Genomic DNA, 20,355 nt, shown 5'->3' with positions numbered 1-20,355 from the left:
AATCGACCACTGTTGGTTTTCAGTGAGCTGGCCTCACAAGTCGTCAAATCGGTCGTCACAAGCCTCACAAGTCGTCAAGTCGGCAAGAAAAGCGATTCCCTGGTTCCCCATATTTGAAGAACTTTGCAAACGCGTGTGATGTAAACGTGGTAGCGAACTTCGTCGAGTGCTCGTGCGTAGGTTTTGCTTATGCTCTGTGTTGCCTCCTTTTTATGTTGTAACAGCGTAGATGTGCAATATGCATTTTGAGCGTTTATTGTACCATTCAGTTGCCATCTTGTTTGTCTCTCTTCATTTCTTTTCATTTTGCTTAGTTGTTGGATGCTACTCTGGAACTCCTTTTTATAGCTATGTTGTCTTCCCAGGCGTGGCCTTGAATAAAAAGCTGCGCATTGTCGCTCTTGTACATACTCAGCAAAGTCTAATGGTACAAAAGTGTTTGCTCACACAGAACAAGGAACAAGGAACACGTGAAATCATAGAAGCCATGTTTCTCTCGCGAAATGGTAACATGCGAGTTAGCCAGTCATTAATCACACTGTATCCTCTATTAACCTATATCATATGACGTTGATGGGCACTTGAGCGCACGCGCGAGTTGAGTTTCGCTTGACGTGTGTGTTTTTTCTTGTTTTTCGTACGCTCGTATATTTATGTAAACACGCTACATGTCACATCAAACCGTAGTTGTGAATTCAGCGCCTGCGTTCTTCTCCGCTTTGTGTTATGTTTTTTTTTTCTGCTGCTTTGGCCATAAAGCAAGTATACCAACACGCTTAATTACCAGTCGTTCTCCGGCCTTGACGATGGCTTAGTTTATTCACCCAGCCTTCTGTCCTCATCTCTCTTGGGATTGTATCGGATGGCAGAAAAGCGTTGGTTTGGGCTACAGTTGGTTAGGTTCCCCACCGAAAAGAGCGAAAAATGCGAGTGGGAAGACGAAACGAGCGCTTCTTGAACCTTTTTCACTCGTCCGAATCGTTTGCGCTGTTTTCCGTATGAGAGGACCTTTCTGACTGAAGCCTCATCAGCATGCTCTCGGTATCGCATATAGTTACACAGTCATGCGGGATCCCCCCCGCCGTGGTATAGTTTTGAGAGCCGTGTACGGTACATACAATATAGTCTTCGGCGGGTGGTTTCGGTCTTTTCGTGCCCAAGCCACCCGCGGCGGTAGCCCGGTGGCTATGGCGGTGCACTACTGAGCTGGAGGTCGCGGGTTCGATGCCTCCCGCGGCAGCCGCATTTCGATGGCGGCGAAATGCAAGAACGCCCGTGGTGCTTTCATTTTGGTACACGTTAAGGAACCCTAGGTGATCAAAATTAATCCAGAGTCCCCTAGTACGGCGTGCCTCATAATCACATCGTGGTTATGGCACGTAAAAACCCCACAACTTAATTACGTAAATTTTTGTCGGGCCATTACCATGCCCCAAGTTTTATTATCCTCCATCTTCGTTTCGTAGCGTTCGCCAAAGTTCCACTTAATTCGTTGTGTACCGGTGCTTTTGGCGTTGTTCCGTGGAGTAGTGTGCTGTGGAGGATAATTTTTTTCACCAGTGTCGTGTGCTTTGTTTCTAAATATTCACGATATTTTTTTCCCCCCACATGCTGCAAAGTATCGGCGTCCTGTGTGTAAAGAATGATGAACTGTCGTTTCCCACGCGCACGCGTATACAATCCGACTTTGAAGCCTGGGAAAAGAGCCAAGAACATCTTCAGGTCGCGTTATACTCTTTCGTCCAGACATTTGGCTTCAGGATGATGAGGAACATTCCGACACTTCTCGCTTCGGAATGCCGGTCCACTATCAGCGACCCCATCACTTTCACATTCTTGAATGAATCTCTCTCAAAAAGCGAAATCATGCAGTTCACGCCTTTACTGGCAGGTTTAGCGCATCTGCAAAGCGAGTGCGTGCATCACATTCAGTCACAAATAAAGTGCTTTAGTCATCCTAGCAACTTCGTCCTTTTCTACATTGGCAAATTCGAGGGGAACGGCCTGAATATCGTTAGGTTCCCATAAGGCTTGAAGTACACTTTGCAGAGCTGGCATTCATGGCATGTTTTCACGTATCTGGGCACCTTTGCTTTACTATTTTTCCATGGAAATTTCTGACTCAATTTTCGGTAGGTCCTCAAGAAGCCATCATTGCCTTCGAATTCCGGGCTATTATGACACAGTCTAAGTTGGTACAGCTAGAAAAGTTTTCACCCTGTGTTTATACTCGACCGTTCATTTCTAAATATCGTGCATCCGCCAAAAACCAGGTAAGATTACGCTGTCGGAGTTTGCTTCTTGTACAGAACATGTAGTTTCGACAACGCATCCGCGTGTTTCAGCCTCGGCGATAAGTCACGTTAAAGGTGCACCGTTGATATGGCTTATACATCTCGCCATTTTCCTTTTAGGCTAGTTTAGCTGGAGACGTTCCAAATGCTGAAGCCTTACGTTGCCCTTAAGAATAGAACGATTTCGCTATTTTTAGTCGGCAAGGAAAGCGCGCTGCTCTTGCGTGATCCTGAAGGCGTGCCGCGCATCGTTTGTTCTAGAATCGCCTGTATAGGATAAACGCCAGAGAAAGCGTGACTTTCAACTATACTGACTGTGTGAGAACTTCGACATCCCACCAAAGTAAAGAAAAAGGCAAAAGTTAAAAAGGGAAAGAAAACCCTGTAACAAAGGCTCCAGATTCAGGGAAAGGACTGCGTTGACGCTCGCTTTTCGCGCTTCCTCACGCTCTGGGCGCGTCTCGCGCGTATAGCACACACCGCAACGCATGTGCTACTCTTGCTGCTTGTTTGCGCAGAACTTTCGGCTCCTCTCGGCTGCGTGAGGTGCGTAGAGAGAGCCCCCCCTCTTGGTGGCGGGAGTGGTGAGCGCTTTCTTTACGGCACGGTAGCAGTCGGCGTCGTTGCGTTGTTCCTTCTCGCTGCGTCGTCGTTGTGGCGTCGACGTACGCCTTGCGCGAGCGCTGCCGCCGCTTCCTCGAGCGCTAAGCGTGCGCGCGCGCACCGCGAGCAACACAATGATCCATTTCAGTGGTATGGTGCAGACTATGTGTGTGCGTGCGTGCTACATTCCCGAGTGGCAGCTCTGGCTCTACCGCCTTTCCCTGCTGGCTGGCTGTCTCTGCGGCAGGCCGCATGTTCGTGCGCCCCGTGCCTCCCGTGTATATTCGCGCGGCGGAGGGCCGACCGCCTAGCTCGTTCAATCGAGCCGCCACTGCTCAATCGCCGTGCCCCTGTCAATCACAAGGGCGGCCAGTTCGTGCTGGCGGCTCCCGTTCGGTGGTCGTGCTAGCTGCTTGCAATCCGTTTTCACAAAGAAAGTGGAACGAGCCAGTGAGGGCGCAGCGGCGGTGAATGCTGCGTTCCGGCCCGCTGTTGACACCAAAGGGCGCCGCACGTGCGCGCACCGTAGGTGTTCGGCTGCGTCGACGTGCCCACGTATTGAGGCGCATCGGCGTCCGGTTGTACGGCGCACGCGGACGCCTTTATTTCCCCGCCCAGCGCACTCGCAGCAGCTTCTCGTCGGCCGCGGGCGTAGATTTTCCGCGGCGACGCCAACTGGGCTAATTGTCGAGCTACGCTCACTCTGCTGAAAAGCAGAGTAAACCAGGGCACGGTATCTAGCGCAACCCTCAGGCACTCTCTGTGGAGTTTGTTGCTTTCCACCCGTAATTTTGCTTCCTCGCTTTAGGAGTTACTTAAGTTGCGCTGACGAGCGCTGTCGGCCTTGACGCGAATACTGAAGCTGGCGCGGCAAAAGTTGCATGTTTGGAACTAAAGGTATGATTGGCATATGTGGAAGAATATCTGCAGGTGTATGCTTGCCATGGTCCCTTAAAATCCACGAGTACAAGCTTGGTAAAAAACTGGTTTTTGGGCTAGTTGCCCGGGGATTCTAGGAGCTTGAAGTTTAATGAGAGCTCGGATAAGAGAAACAAACTGGCAAATGGCGTGGCACTCGCTAATGGAGAGTTTCGAGTAGCGCTGCATTTTTCTTTCTTGTCCTCGTGTTCTCAGCTAGTAAATATTCACGATGGCAGAGTTTCTGACTTTAGTTACATGACAAATCTTTAATAACAGTTCATTTATTGCGGGTATAGGAACATACAAGTTTACGTGTAGCGCACTTCGGGCGCAGCTGCTTAATATTGATCTGGAGCTCTCCACCTCTCTCGTAAGCCTTTGTGCTGCTTTGGGACGCTAAACTTCCGTAAATTAAGGAAGGGTAAAAATATAACTGAGCGGGCAGTGAAGAGACTCCCTCTAGCTTCATATTGGCTTAGTCGCCTTTAATAAAATTTGTCTCCATCTTCAGTGATTCTATTAAAGCCTGCAAACCTAACTCACACGGCGAGCAGGATCACTACGGCCAGACCTGCCAATAAAAATCCACAGGAAGCGTCAAGAGAGCGTTTTGTGCAGCTAAAACGAAGCGCTGGATTTCCACGCCCCTCCAAAGAAGGCGTCTGTCTGCTTTCACTTTGGGTACACTTCTCCTTTCCAGAAGTCAATACGTCTCACATTTCTTCATTTGTTCCTTTCTTTGACATTTCTGCTTGTCATTTAGTTCCTTTCACTATTATTATTATTATTATTATTATTATTATTATTATTATTATTATTATTATTATTGCTGCTGCTGCTGCCTCGGAAAATCGCTGCTTTTCCAAAAATGGCTCGGACCCAATTGCAAGGTCATTGTCGTCATCGTTATTCGAGAAAAAAACAGGCAATTTCGGAAACTTCGCGAGCAAATAGGAACCTGCGCATTTCTGCATGTGCAACGCGAATTATGTTACCTTATTTGAGCCAATAGCAGTCTGATTTTTCTTACTAGTTGATGGCTTCAAATGACTAGATTTAGTGCCGTACGGCAATTACACATCCAGCTTTTAAAAGCGCCCAAACGCTCACACACTGCATTTTTACTCTAGCACTAATTCTTTCTTATTAATAAAATCCCGGGCGCCTTTATTCTTCTCCTTCGTGTTTCCATCTACGCGCACATGAAAGATAATGGATATGCCGCTCTGCTTTTAATCACCGAGGTCACGCGATGCACCCGTCATAATGCGCTCACCCTTTACGAGAAATATTTGGCGTTTTCTGAAGGCTCCTGCTCCTGACTTAATTTACTGGACCTATTTGAGGTCCAGCGAATTCATCGCTACGAAAAAAGAAAAGCGTCAGGGAACAGGCGCATGTGGTCGGTGCGCATCCGCGTTCGTCGAACCGGCCCAGGGCATACTCCCGAACTTTGTCACGACGCGGACTTGGTTCGTCCATATATACTCGCGCAGGCGTCGAAACGGCGGCCGGGTGCAGAAAAAAATGGAAATAAAATAGAGATAAGGAGGGAAGAAACAGAGAGTTAAAAAAAAAAAAACGCTTCCTGATTGTGCGCAACTGCCCACGAGCGCGCGGGGCTGGCAGGCGTGGGCAGGCAGCTGTGGCGCTCGCGTTTCGACCAGGAGGATGAAGCGCAGTGCCGGTGGCGGACCGCCCGGGGAAGATTGGCGAAAAGGAGCGGCGCCGTTTTACGCTGACAGGTAAACACGACTGCCGCGCGTTGACCCCGTTTCCGGGGGCCGCCGGTGCATTTGTTTGCGTCACCGGCCGTCGCAGGCTGGACGTCGCACGGCGCTGCTGCTGATGTGTCTCGAGGCGCGGGAATTGCAAGAATGCGAGCCGCGCAACGCGCCACTTGTTGAGCAACTGAGCGCCTGCAGTCTGGCCGGCCGTGAGCTTTCTCTTGTGCGCTTGCTTTTCGCTTTCCGTTGAGCGAAACGCCGATCGGACGAAAATGCGACCGCGGCCTCGCTGTTCTGGACGTGCCGCGCGTATGCACTCTGGGACGGCGTACTGGGCGCCTGTCTCGGAGGACCGAAAGTGCTTGCGCATTTAACGCGAACAAAGGGTAATTGTTCCGTTATTTTGGCGGTACTTTCTTTGAAAAGCTCGCAGCTATTGCCAAGATGTATCTATTCATCAGCCTTGCTTTCTTTTTTTTCTTTTTTTTCCTCAAATAAAAAAAAATAGTGGCACTAAACCATGTGGGAGTTCCGTGGGCAGCCCACGCTAATTTAGTCCAGAAACGTTTACGAACACGACGGTTACGTCACGCGGACTTAAGTCAGACTATATCCGCGAGAAATCATGCGTCAAGGTGGGTAGATTTGAAACAACCTTATTGAACTTTCTGCGCAAAATTCCGCAAGCGGTCTTTCCTACGCGCATACTATCTATATAGCTCGCCCGAAGTAAAGGGGGTAGAGGTCGGCTCGAAGCGTTGTCGAAGCTGATCGAAGATCGCGTGCCATGGAGCGAACAGAAAGAGACTGTTTCCGCTTGAAGCGCGAAGTTAACCACCTTTGGTTGTGTCGAACGAGGTGTGGCTGTGTAACAATGGATAAGTTGGTTTGCCGTACTTCTGATACTCAAATGACTGAGCGCGAGCTTCAGTACGAACGCTGGAACCTTTCTTCAAAAATATCGTTGTGCGCCGTGCGACGTTAGTTCAGGGTGTCGCTGGCTCCCGAAATTACAACCCTGGCATATGGCAGGCTTTTGTCACGCGTTTCAACAAAGATAAAGGACAGGCGGTTTGACACTAATGAAAAAAAAAAAAACATACCACGGAATTCCTCTGTGTTGAAGGAGAATTGTCACAGAAAGAGAGGGAGTAGTCACATTAAAGCTTGCAGGTGTTTGGCTTTGAGGGCGTCTGAGGCGGAAAGTACATATTGGGGTAGCGATAGTTCACAGTATCTGCTGCTGAATAACCGGGGTTAGAGGTGATTGTCTGCGCTCTTCGGAGGAGAGTTTTTTTTCCAAGTCATGTTTAGGAAAGGAAGAGGCAGGATGTGGCGAGTCATTCGGCGCTGTCCGTGTGATATCTATGGGCGCTGTATCGATGTGACCAATGGCTTTCTATGACCACTGTTGGCGTGGAGGAGTGACGTGACAAGCATGCAGTGTCGCGTTCAAGTATTTAAGTGCCTTTACTGGCCACGCCGTTCTGCTGCTGTTAGCGAAGGAACAGAGAGGCAAGTCACAAGGGAAAGGCAGGGAGGTTACCCAGGCTGAGCCCGGTAGTCTACCGGTAGCGAAGGAAGGAGTGTGCCCGTACTCGTGGCGACGACCGCTCGTAACGGGCGCCGTGCCATCGCTTCCGTCGATACTCCCACCCTTTTGAACGCGTAGCGGGGGCCACTGCGTGCCTCGCGTGCTGCTTCCGTACGACGAGAGGTTGGGGCGGTGGCGCGTGCGTGGGTCGCCAATCGGGCGCCGGCCGTGGTCAAAGCACTCGGCTCCTGCCCACGCGCACGACGACGGCAAGCGTGGGTTGAACCGTGCCTTGCGACTCTAATGAATGCTGCCCATTTTGGACGCGCTGCTCCTTGCCCGCTGTTTTTGTCCTCTCCGTCTGGTGCATATTGATAACGGGCAACGGTGCAGATAACGCATGCATGATATACGGGAGGAAGCGCGCTTTTATTTCCGCGCCAATGATGACGTCTTGGCGAAGACAAGTGCACTTATCGAAACGTTGGCCACGGAATGAGGCTAGCTTGCCAGTTGCCTCAGTTCTTATAATTCTCCATCCTTCGGTTCCCTTTGATTAGCCTTGATTACTGCACACCTCACTGTCGCTTATGCCACTCGGAGACGCCTACCTCGTTGATGCGAAGCTATGGCACCGATGAGAAGTGATAATTTACTACTATCAGGGGTAGTTGGAGAACGGTCCTTGTGCTTAAACAATTGTGACGGTTCTCTAGTCTCTTGCAGTACCAAAATCGAGCTAGAGCAGAGGGTGGAAGTTCTTTCGGCAAAGGGAAGTTTCTCTTATCCTCCAGTGCCACAATACAGACAGCCCAAAGCAAGTTCCCGTGCTGTTTAAACGGCCATTTTTTGGCTACACCTGAACTCGGGGACAGCCGTCGACGTAGCTCAATTGGTAGAGCATCACTCACGTCATGCTGAGGTTGTGGGTTTGGCTCGCCACCGGCGGCAAAATTATTTTCTCTGCCGTTTGCAGTTTCCTTTATGACATATCGGAAGTTCGTGCTAAAACCTTAATCCTAAACTTTAGTTAATTATAGAGCTAAATCTACATATGCATTCATTGGCTTCGTTGTGTGTTCGCTTCGTACGGTTGCATTTACCTTTAACAGAGAAACCGCGCTGAGTGGAAATCAAGCGCACACCATTAGCGGAAGATGGGGATGATAACTGCGTCCCGACTTGGCAGTGTGACTCAAGGTCACTGTTTCGAAGGAAGACATAGCCAACGACCGCTGCATTTTTTCGAGGAAGGTAACTTTCCTTCACTAATGATAACCCAAAATATGGCCGAGAATCGTGGCCGACTTTCACTGGCAAGGGGCTCGTTCGTTTATGACGGGCATGTATGCCCACGACACCTCCGCGGTGATCACGCCAGCAGCCTTCACGGTAGCCGCGTCACTTTGCCTCTGCAGTCCGTGCGCGCGGACGCCCGCACCGTTGATTATGGACGCGTGGGCAGCAGCCGGATGGGGGCCGGCCAGCCCGACTCGCCGAGACCCTCCCTCGTCATTGGACCCTTCCCTTGCATTAGCGTATGGAAATCACTGTCTCGCAGCCATCAAATGTCCGCAAGGCCCTCCGCCGTGCCCGCGCCTATATAGTGTACACGCATGGCGCGTGCAAACAGCCCGGCCGCGGGGCCGCCTTTCCTTGACCCCCATGCTGCGTATTTTTGTTTCCCAGCCCGAACGTGATGGACGCCGGTGGCGTCCTCGTTAGTGCGTGCTCTCGACGTCCTTTCAGTGCGGTACAGCGTGACGCGCGCACAATCGGTGCGCAGCTCGCCAGGTCGACTTTGATTAGGGGCTGCGCCGGTGGCTTCGGGCGGGGGCCACTCATGGGGCTCGGGCTGGGCGCTGCAGCCGCCCGAACAAACCCGCACGCAGTCGAGCCCTCCTGTATGCATTGCGTCACACGCTCAGAACCCGTGGTCACAGTTTAACGGTTGAAAGAAGGGAATAAATAAATAAATAAATAAATAAATAAATAAATAAATAAATAAATAAATAAATAAATAAATAAATAAATAAAACGGCATTTGTGTCATTTTGCCGACGATGTGGGTAACAGAATCGTTACAAGTTGCAACCCCGAACGGGACACGATGCATGCAAGGATAATGACTAAAACGCATGGACTACACGTAGCGATATATATGAGCAGCATGCACTATGAAAATTCATTGTGTGTATAACCAACTCGTCTAAAAGTCGTAACGGCAACTATGCTTTGCTTTTCTTCTTTATATGAAGTGCAAGTTTATCTGGGCGGCATATACGGCCACTATGTCCCGTTCTAAACGATACAAAACCTTATAGCGCATGTGCTGCTAAGCACGAGGTCGCGGGATCGAATCACGGCCACGGCGGCCGCATTTCGATGGGGGCGAAATTGAAAAACACCCGTGTACTTAGATTTAAGTGCACCTCAAAGAACCCCAGGTGGTCGAAATTAATCTGGAGTCCACCACTACGGCGTGCCCCATAATCAGAAAGTGGTTTTGGCATGTAAAACCCCATAATTTAATTTAAATTTTTTATAGCGCGTGTGTCAAGGCGCTTCTTATTCAATACACCGATACCGTGCTCCGCTGTGCCACCTCGGTTTGCACGGTTGAACATTCTCATAGGCTGGAGAGTTGCCCGTTCAAGAGGGAAATAATTCTGGGACACTGGTCCAGACAGATACATGCAAAAAACGGCCTTAAACTTATTGCACTTCTTGAATGCATTCGGATGACCGTGACGATGATGACAATGATGATCACGATGATGATTCGGGAAGGAATACAATCACCCCTTGATCTGAAGTCACGCAGAAGAAATGTGCGTCTTTATAGAGGTTACTGAATAAGAAGGTATACATGATTTTCATGAAGGATTCCAGCGTCAAACTATATTCACTGCCTGCGTCTTCGAGGGAAATTTGCGAATTAAGACTTCCGTGGATCAGTTTTAAGAAATGTGCGAATAACGCGCGCAACGCCAGGCGCACGTATGAAATTTTCCTTTTCCTCAGTAGCAAGCAGCTCAATTTTTAAATTTCATCGCTTTCTCGCACTGTTTCGCGGCTGCAGCGGTTGTTGCGCACCACTGCAGTTGTTCGTTCCAGTATCAAGCGAAGCCGCGCACAACGCACGGTGTGTCTTGAGTCCGCGAGCAGACAGGCATACAGCCGCTGCCTTCGAACACGCAACCAACGCAACCGTGCTTGTTACACGGAAACTCATGCATATAGAAACGAGCGTGCACATGATGGGCCCTCAGTTGGTTTCCGGTCTTTGTTCACAATACAAAGACACGCGCGCGCCTGCACTTTTAAATAAATTACCAGGCGGGCTAAGCGGACGGAGGATCTGGTATTGCCGAGCGCCCGTGGCATTCCGTTCTGTCCTGCGTATCAATGTGCGCGCCGGTCTTCCTGCTCCGGTCGACGGCGTTGGATTGCGCTATTTGTATTTGCACGAAAGGAACAGGCGAGGAGGGCGCCGAACAGCGTATGGACCACGACGTATGCGATGCACAACAACGTACGTCACGCCCGGCTCGGCAGGTCGCAGCGTATCTTCGCGTGGGCACGACGTGGAAACGGTATCGCGGCACACTCGACGCGGTCTCTAGTCCGCGAGGAAGAGCGCGGCGGAACAAACTAAGTAATGAGGAAATGACGAGAGACAAACAGGAAAGAAGAAGAAATCGGCAACAACCCGGGCTCTCCACAAGCATCTGCGAGACAACGAGAAGCTGTCACGCCGCATTCCGGTGCCGCCACACGCGGAAGAAGTCTAGCCACCAAGCCGGAGTGTTGTGACGTCATAAGCGCGTGGCCGCGCGCACGGGAGAGCGCTGCTCTGCTGCTGCTCCCTTCGCGACCGCCAAGCCAGACAGACGGAAGAAGAGTGCGCAGCGCCTGCGGCCGTGTTTCTTGGCTCTTTTATTATTATCATTATTCTTTTCTTTATACGTTTCGCACTGGACGATGTGGAATCGTGTCTGCCGGACCTGCTTCTGAAATCTCCGTGCGTTAGTCCGCGTGCGCATCCCGCGTGCTACAACCGTTATACCCCTCTCGACACGCCGCATGCCGCGCCACCTCTTAGCGCTTTTTTTCAGTGTCGCGGTGCGCGTAATTTCCGTCCGTGTGTGTTCGAGTCGTGAGCAAGGCGTTACCTATAGGCGTCAACGCATGTTTTCTTTAGCTTGTATAGTGCGCCTACGGTTTCCGTGGTCCGGGCGGGTCCGGTAAAGAGAGCGGGCACGAAAAAGCTATTGTCTTTCTCATGCTGGGTGCGGGAACTTGCCGAAAGCGTTTAAAATAGTTTTTCTCTTTGTCACGAAAGCTGATGCGCAATGTCTGAGAGTTGGAGGAGTCTATTTTTGTGTGTATATATATATATATATATATATATATATATATATATATATATATATATATATATATATATATATATATATATATATATATATATATATATATATATATATAAATGTCCGGCGGCATTTGCCTAAGATACGTTTGCAACTTCTCACTTTTTCGCAGCACACTTACTGTAAATTTCCCGCCGGACGAATACGTCTCCCTCAGCGCAATCGGGGCGAGATGTATGGCAAACTGAACGCGATTATGACAGCGCTTAGATGCCGTCTTGAGGAACTTTAACGCTTGCTGGGCTCCTGCTTGCGAGTAGCGATTCTATACCATTCCGCGTTTACGTACGTTAAGCCTCCTGATTTCCTATAGGTCACGCGCCGGCGTGCAAGATCAGAGCACGGCGTTGCTTTGGCTCCTTTGTTGATGTTAGAAAGGAAGCTTCATATTACTGTCCAACTCCTTTTATTCAATGAACTTTGCTTTCAGCATATAAACCTTGGCTGCCGCGAAGCCGCCGCAGTATACATAATTACGAACTATAGAATGCCTTGTGCAGCATTTTGTTTCATCTTAAAGCGGTGAACATCCTTTTGGTGTGATGAACGTAGGTATATACTTTTCGCGGTTTTGCTGTACACTGAGTGCGAGTCGACGCCTTCACTGCATAGTGAAGCTATGCGTGGAAGCCGAAGTCAGGCGAGAGGCTCATTATGAGTGGATATGTGCAAACGGCTGCTTTAAGATGACGCGCGTTGGAACTTAGGAAACAACTGTTTAACAACCGTTCTTACAGTACAGTGTTATGAATGAGTAGTGTTCTTTTGAAACACGTAATACCGTGTGTAAAGAAAAAAGAAAGCAAGCATTTCTTGTGAACGTGTGCTTGCATACGCAGGCGCTGCCTTTGCCATATTGCAGAACCGCTTGCCATACAAACGCGCGCGGCTCTATAGGGGTGACGCGCTGTTCAGTGATGTCCATGCGTGTCCAGGACACCGTGCAGGAAAGAAGGAGGCGTAAAGTCCCGCGGAACTCGAAAGTTTTTTTTTTTTTTTTTTTGTCACTAGCACTCTCGTGTCGTAACGCCTTTCATCATTGCCGTCCGGGATGGGCAGAACAAATAAAGTGTGTGCGAGGGTGATGAATCCACTGAAGCGGTCACATGGAATTAGGACAGATTCAGCTGCCATGCTGCTCCCTCGGGCAGTTTGTGAACTGTCTAGAATTATTCCATGGAGTGACCAACGATAAAATGTCAAGGGCGACCGATCACACTTGTGCCAACACCTTCTAGGTAGCAGAAAGTCTGTGCCACCAGACTGCGACATTATCTGAGAAGGCAGATGCTACCATCGAAAAAATAAACAAAAGATGCAGAAAAAGAAGGCGACGTGGCTGCGAAACGGCCATGTTCCCCACTGAAATGCAAGGGCTTATCTTTCCTTATCTATAGGGGGTGTTGACGCGCGTGATATACGCGCTCTCTCGTCAAAGTTATAGGGGACAGGGTGAGTGTGGTCAGTGAACGGGCTGATGCTTTTGACAACTTTTCGAGCACAGCAACCGACGTTGCTCACGCTTTAAGCGGATTTTTACTGCCTTTCGTGTGGTAAAATTCCGTTGTTTTTCTCAGCAGCCGTGTAGCATCGACCTCTTGAGAGAACATGCGGTACTTCTAGTTGCTACCCTTATTTGAGCGGCTCTTCACGACCATCAGCATGAAATTGGCGCACACATAGCGCCTCGGCTCGTGAGCTCTTAACAAAAGATTTCAGAAACCAGGATCCTTTTGCCGAAACAGAAGCGTTGAGCTGACGGACGAAGTCAAGCTGCACAACTGGCCGCCACAAGCAACTCAGTGAGGCCAGACAGGGTGGTACACACCGCACGGTTTTGGCGTTGCCTGTGGCGAATAGTGCGTAGTTTTCGAACGGCGTAGTTGGTAGCCACCTGGAAGTTGTACTTTGAGGTGGATGCCAACGCTGCCTTTCGTGAATATCCCTCCCCCTCGCAGAGGTCTGCGTATGTCATTTGGTTTTAAGTGAAACTCAGCGTTAACTGAAGCGTGCAGCCATCTTAGGCCATTTTGACTGTCGTAGCCTTCATATGTTTCCGCAGGTGCCCACTAATGTAGAACTATAGAAGGGTGCGAAGCGGCGAGGCGACGTACATGCGCAGCCGTCACTGTCAGGGTGTAATTAAGGAGGTGGACATCCATTACTTCACATGCGAAAGTGAAGCTTGTGAGTAGGACTCATGTAATTGTGATAACTTTCAGTGACACGAGTTGTGCCGGAAGACGGGATACGCTTATAAAAGTCTACTGCTTAAGATCCTCGGCGAAAGTTGAGAACTGAAAAAAAAAGGGGAGGGGAGAGTCTCTGAACGTGTATGTTCGTTTTCATTCATAACTATCGTATGCCCCGCGTCGCAATGCCCCTTTTGTTTAAGAACAAACAAGTTTCCTATTTAGGAGCATGTTATTGTTTCTGTACCACTTGTTGCTCGACGCGTAACACATCCACTTGTGAGCGATACTCTTCAGAGTTGCTATACAGTGGCAAAAGCATATGCTCCTTGCTTTATGACTGCCAAGTGAACACTTGATTTTGTCCTGCGAATCCAGAAATGTCAAATTCGTTATTTTAAAGAAGTATAATTTGATGACAACAGAGCGTCGTTGTGATTAAGAAAGACACATGTCACGAATAGGTTTGCGAAATTGCCAATAAATATCTCGCATTCACATGCCATTTCACTGCATTTTCCTTTCTTGCTTTTTTTTTTAAGGCTGTGCTATTCGACAGCGTTAGAGCTGCGGCACCCGACTGAAGGAACAATGTTCAGCAGGTTTCTGCAATGATCCACATTACTTGCAAACATCCAACAATGCTCTACCTGGCTGTCCATCTGCGCGAGCTAAACGGGGAATGCATTAGGAGATGAAGCGCACGCACAAAAGAGCATTAATAGCAGGCTGGTCGCTCCAGCTTTCGTTCCCTCTTTCGTTTCTTGCGAACGCTCACATCGCGATTTCGTCTCCAGTAAGATGGCAGCACCATGCTACAAGCAGTTACCTCGCATCTGCTAAATAGAAAGAAAAATGAAGTACTCGTGTGCAACACTGAATAACCTCTGAAACTTCATGTTAAAGTCATGCATGCAATTTCGCTTACTGCCCGTTCTTGGCTTGCCGTGGCGCGCACTAGTCTGACAAACGCGAACACAGGGAACATGTTGAGCAGCTGCACTACAGCCGGCGTCTCATATTGTGCCATAGAGCCTGGTTTGACGAAAGTTGTTGTTTAGGTAGGCCAGTATTAAGTGCAGTATCTATTTCTTTTTGTCTTTGTCTTTTCTTTTTCAAGGCTCCATCCCGTTGTTAAAAACCGATGGGGAGTTCCCTCTGGAAAAGCCGAGTTGAAAGCTGTGCTCCGTGCACGTGCAAATGTCACCGGACGACCTTGTACATCTCTTTTCTTTTTTTGTTTTCTTTTAAAGCTTTTGCACAATATATACACCAAAGGAAACCGGCGCCAGCAGCCAACCAGTTTGCACAGACCAGGCGAGCCGGACGCACGGCAGCGATCTGCTCGCGGTGTCGCCGAAGAGGGGCGTGATCATATCAAAAGGTTTTACTCACCGTCTTGGCATCTGAGTTCTCCGCCCTGGAAAACCAGAGAAAAGAGAAAGCAACAGGTTAGTGCGGCCTTCGCCAAGAGATATACTTGGCAGTGGTCAAGCATGTTTGCCTGTAACGTGGCTTAAAGGCAGCGCTCATCCTTTGAAAATAAAAGCTTTCGAGAGTGACTTATAGACGGGCTGCGCTTAGCCGGAGTTCCGTTTATAGGCATTGTGAAATGCGCGGACGCAAGGTCGCGCCGTTCTTATGCAGCTAGGAACCTGCCTGAGGTTTCGACGGACGCAGCCGTCATCTTCCTCAGCGGCCTCCGAAGAGACTTGCGTGACTTGCAGTAATTGGAAATGCGCTTAACACTTGCTTGGCTGCGCACAGGTTGGTTAGCGAGCGCATACGAAGGCGCTCGCTGTGAGCGTTACTTCGTCAGATGAACGGGTTTCGTATTTCTTTATTGCCTCATTGGCCATGTTCGCCGTGCTATATCCACAAACCAGCTGGCCCAGCTTCGTACTCTCGCATCTTTACTTACTCGTCTTGTACTCAACGAACACTCCAGCTGTCCGTGAAGGACGATAACATACTATCGACTGAGACAAACAGTCGTATAGGTGCTGTCGCTCATCGCTAGCACCAATCTCGTGGATTGGTGTAGTTTAAATATATTCATAATAAGTGGATATGTTGGCTACGGTGGCACTCCAAAGCATCTGACGCTGCTTAAGTAAGGGGAAACATAAAATGAGAGAAATCGTGAGAACCTAGATGACGACGACGACGACGACGACGACGACGACGACGACGACGACGACGACGACGACGACGACGACGACAACGACAACAACAACAACAACAACAACAACAACAACAACAACAACAACAACAACAACAACAACAACAACAACAACAACAACAACAACAACAACAACAACAACAACAACAACAACAACAACAAAGCAAAATACTCATGGCACGAATTGGGTCCATTACGCTGTACGAGCAATACTCGTATAAACTATATCTTACGTAACTTTTTAAACATGTATGTGTCTCGACTCTAGGCTTTGAGTACACTTGTTTGCTGTTTGAGTGCACTTCCTTCCTGTCGTCATCGTCATGCATCATACTCCTCTTTTTTTCCCACTTCCCCTTCCCCCAGCGCAGAGTAGCTAGCTGGCTAGAGGATTGTACCTCAGGCCGACTTCTCTGAATTTCGAATCGTTAAACTTTTCTCCCTCTCTACACTACATACGTGCACTAATCTACAGAGGCGGGGATTGTAATCAAGATTACACTTGATTTGCTACCTTCATCACGGGATGGGAAAGCGTCGCCATAAATGCGAGAAAAAAAAAATATGGAGATTTAATACTTGCTCACGCACGTGCGTGTTCACTGCGCATTTAGCGACGGTCGTTAAGACGCGCAGCAACGGCCTGGTAGCATTTCTTTGAGAACAGCATCAGCACTCATGGTAGCTTTTTGCAGAGATGACCCCTGAAGCCATGGTTCCGAGATATTTTGTTTCATCAATGGTCTCGGCTGTTCGACCAGCTTAGGCTGACACAGAGAGAACGTTCTGGCGGCTTAAGGGACGACATCCGCAGATTATGTGCTCTATAATTTCGTCGCATCCGCATGAATTCTAATGCCGAACGTGACAAATCGCAATCGGCACGTTGTTATTGCCGTTCTTTCGGCACGAGACTATCTGAAAAACCTGCAAAATATACAAATGAAACAATTACTGTGAAGGAAGAAATTTCCTCTTTATAGCCTTTCCTGCTGTTCCGTTGCTTAAAATTACGATACGTGTGAGATAACGTCAGTGCCGTTCGAAAAGAAAACAACACAAAACAAGAATTCCCCGGCTCTTGTAACTTATATAAAGCGCATGGGTTCTGCCATGTTTCGACTTTGTCAACCGCGGATTACACACATTTACTGCCTTGCAAAGCCTCGGCACCGGTAGAAACGTTGCGTATGAGGAGCTGCAATGGCATTTGGGCCTCCGCTGAACACGTCTGAAGGCGTATAAAATTTAAACTATCTCAGTGAAATGCATGTGTTAATGCATGTGGTCAACGAATACATTTTTCTCTGGTAACATGGCCTGGAGAATTTTGTCATAAAGGAAGAACAGCTGGAAACGAGACAACGTTGTGGCACATGGCGGAGTCTAGTGCTCTCTCTACGCATGCAAATTGAGGTCTATTGCAATAATGCTTACAGTTTTCTGCGAGGAATCGTGCTTATCTGTGCTTTTATGATGATTTCTTCTTGATGTCTGGCTAGTAGCTTAAGTGTAGGCGTCAGGAGGGTGGTGTGTTTATCTAGCGGTTCTCATAGGACTGCGTCGATATGAGGTTTTACAAAGCTGTACTAAAATTCTTCTCAATCACGGGACTCTCTAGGATGTAATACTTGTTCTTTACGTGTTTTGCGATGTGCCTTCGTCTTCTTCTTCCGTATCTTTCTCCTTGCGGTGTTTATATATGTTTAAATGATTACTACTACTACTACTACTACTACTACTACTACTACTACTACTACTACTACTACTACTACTACTACTACTACTACTACTACTACTACTACTACTACTAATAATAATAATAATAATAATAATAATAATAATAACAGGACTGTGCTTCTTAATATAGTGCAATTGCTTTCTCTGTGCATTGGTAGCACGTGGTTGGCGGTAGGATCGAGTCGCTCGGGTATTTCTATACTCGGGATAGCGCGTTTGCCTTTGACATGTAAGCATAACTCACTTTTCATGATTGGCAGTCTGGCATACGCAAACGAAAGTAGTTGTATCAAGGGGTAACCATATTCAAATAGAGAAAAGGCCGCGGTATAGCTGGAGTCGGCGCCGGGCGCAAGCGCGTTTGGTACACTCTAGGTTGAAGGGACAAGCAAAAACTCGCTGTTGGCAGCTGAAAACTCACTTTGACTTTGACGAGAACGTAGACGAAATTTGTCTCGACATCCACTTATTATTGGGATACATGTGGCGTTGCATGTTGTTGAATAAGCTTCGGTAACTATCTCTCTCGTCCTGGTTTGCAAATTAAAAGCCTTAAGGAAGCGCCAAGAGGACGCTTCATGAGGCTCCTATATATAGAAAACTAGATATCTCGGTGACTCTTACAAGGCGACGCAGATCCGGCTTCACTTCATAAGGAAGATCCACCTCCATGGTTCTGGCTGGGTCACGACAATAAAGCACGGAAAACTAAACGAAATAAATTCGATCGTGTACTCGAGCTTCAATTCCGGCGATGCACCACAGAGATACACCACTGTTCGTCCATTGCGAGAGAACGCCGAACTGTGCGAGCATCAAAAGTGAGCAGGACGCGAGATGATTACAATAAACTGGGCCCGCATTCACAATAACCTCTTACGCAAAAATTGTTCGTAAGATAAAACTTTAGCAAATCCTGATGCTTGACCTATTAGAGAAGGCGGGCAACCAATGGCAAATAGCACTTACGAACGAAGAGCTCTGTGAAATCGAGCCCTGGTTCTCGTCAGATCTGGGCAGGCCGGCGGAGCTTAAGAAAATGCTCTTTGGTGGCGAAATTGGGAAGCAGCAATAATGAAGGGACCTAGACGCTTTTGAGCTGTATCAGTCTCTTCCAATAATCAGCCAGCCTCTACATAACGAAGCAGTTCCTTAATGTAACAGTGACGTCATGCTATCTGGCAGACACGTCAGCTGAACGTGTGTAGTTCTCTTTGTATGCTTATTTTTCTTTTTTCTTCTTTTTTTTAAAATTACAGTTCTCGAACGAACCGTCAAAACGACGAAACGAGATATGCGGTCTTTCCTGCGCATCAAAGGTTCACAGAAGCGCCTGATGGCCGAGCTCGGGCTAGAAGCGGTGTCGGAACTTGGGAGTTTATCGTTGCAGGAAAAGGGAACGAAGACAGCACGGCGCTGTCGCCTTCCTTGCGCTGCAATGCGAAATCACCCATCTCAGTCGCGTCGACGCCATATGTGCGGTGAAGCTCGCGCGCGGAACACCGCGTCGGCTTGATTCCGTCCGGACAGCGGTCCTCGCGCGAGGCGCAGCAGCAGCGCGCTTGCGTAACGCCGGGTCTGCACGCGCACGTGTACAGCGCCTCGCGCAAGGAGCTGCGTGCGCGGCGGTCACGCCACGCTGAAGCTCGGCCGCGCAGCGAGACCTCCCTCGGCCGCAGCCGGAATGGAGGCGGCGTGAACGCTGCGCGTTTCCGCCAGAGAAGCGGATTGTTCTTGCGGCCGCCCACGCTGTTTCTTCTCACATGTGCGTTTCCCCACCAGTGGTGTACAGTGTGGCCGTTCGCCTCTCTTTGTTTTTTTTTCTTTTTTCCACTGAGCCTATTTATAGCCAACGAACCCGGAAACACTAATGATCGCCCCGTACATTTTTCCCCCTTCAGTGTGTCTTCGTTTCTCCATTTCGATGGTGCCAGCTAGCACCAGTACTCGCGATGGGGAAAAAAAAAAAAAAAAGCCGGAACGAAAGAAACAAAAAGAAACCCAAGAAATTCGCCAGTAAACAATATACTTTATGCGAAAACTTGCCCAATGCTATATAACGACTTTGTTGTTGTTTGTCTCGTGATGCACTTTACGTTCGCGAAGCAACGTAGATAAGCGACGGTAGACTAGAAAACTGAATTCTTTGCGCTCTTGTTTCTTTGAGCATGGTTTGACACAACTGTTTGAAAAGAATCGTTGCGCAAGCTTTAAGAAAGCTGAGGTGAAGCGAGTGTGCGAAGGCGCGAGGAAAGAAACATGACTGCTCTGAAATGGCTCGAGCTGGAAAGTTCGGGTTTACTTTGTCCGTCTTTAACATCGAAGACAAACGAAGTCAGCATCGAAGACAAACAAGGGCCATACTAGGTACATTATGGTATGTTAATCTCGAGGCAACGCATGGATTACGAATAAACTGACAGAGAAAGAGAGAGCGAAAAGAAGGAAAAAAATTAAATCATGGGGCTTTACGTGCCAAAACCACTTTCTGATTATGAGGCACGCCGTAGTGGAGGACTCCGGAAATTTCGCCCACCTGGGGTTCTTTAACGTGCACCTAAATCTAAGTACACGTGTGTTTTCGCATTTCTCCCCCATCGAAATGCGGCCGCCGTGGCCGGGATTCGATCCCGCGACCTCGTGCTCAGCAGCCTAACACCATAGCCACTGAGCAACCACGGCGGGTGGCGAAAAGAAGGAAGGCACGGAGGTTAACCGGAAGAGCTCTC

General features: G+C 48.7%; 2 protein-coding genes across 2 annotated transcripts in view; one reads left to right on the top strand and one right to left on the bottom strand.

Annotated features, from left to right (window-relative positions):
- The window catches only part of uif (sushi, von Willebrand factor type A, EGF and pentraxin domain-containing protein uif), a 135,636-nt gene that overhangs the window by 89,168 nt on the left and 26,113 nt on the right, over positions 1 to 20,355 (bottom strand). The window contains exon 2 of the mRNA XM_070523659.1: positions 15,100 to 15,124. Within this exon, the coding sequence (XP_070379760.1) occupies positions 15,100 to 15,124 (25 nt within the window). The remainder of the gene's footprint in view (positions 1 to 15,099; positions 15,125 to 20,355) is intronic.
- The window catches only part of LOC135917529 (uncharacterized), a 118,424-nt gene continuing 103,468 nt past the window's right edge, over positions 5,400 to 20,355 (top strand). Inside the window, exon 1 of the mRNA XM_070523696.1 lies at positions 5,400 to 5,563. Within this exon, the coding sequence (XP_070379797.1) occupies positions 5,490 to 5,563 (74 nt within the window). The 5' untranslated portion in view covers positions 5,400 to 5,489. The remainder of the gene's footprint in view (positions 5,564 to 20,355) is intronic.

The sequence above is a fragment of the Dermacentor albipictus genome, chromosome 1 (assembly GCF_038994185.2).
Source record: "Dermacentor albipictus isolate Rhodes 1998 colony chromosome 1, USDA_Dalb.pri_finalv2, whole genome shotgun sequence".
NCBI lineage: Eukaryota > Metazoa > Arthropoda > Arachnida > Ixodida > Ixodidae > Dermacentor > Dermacentor albipictus.
The sequence above is the reverse complement of the archived record's forward strand: the minus strand, read 5'-3'. Positions and strand labels throughout refer to the sequence as shown.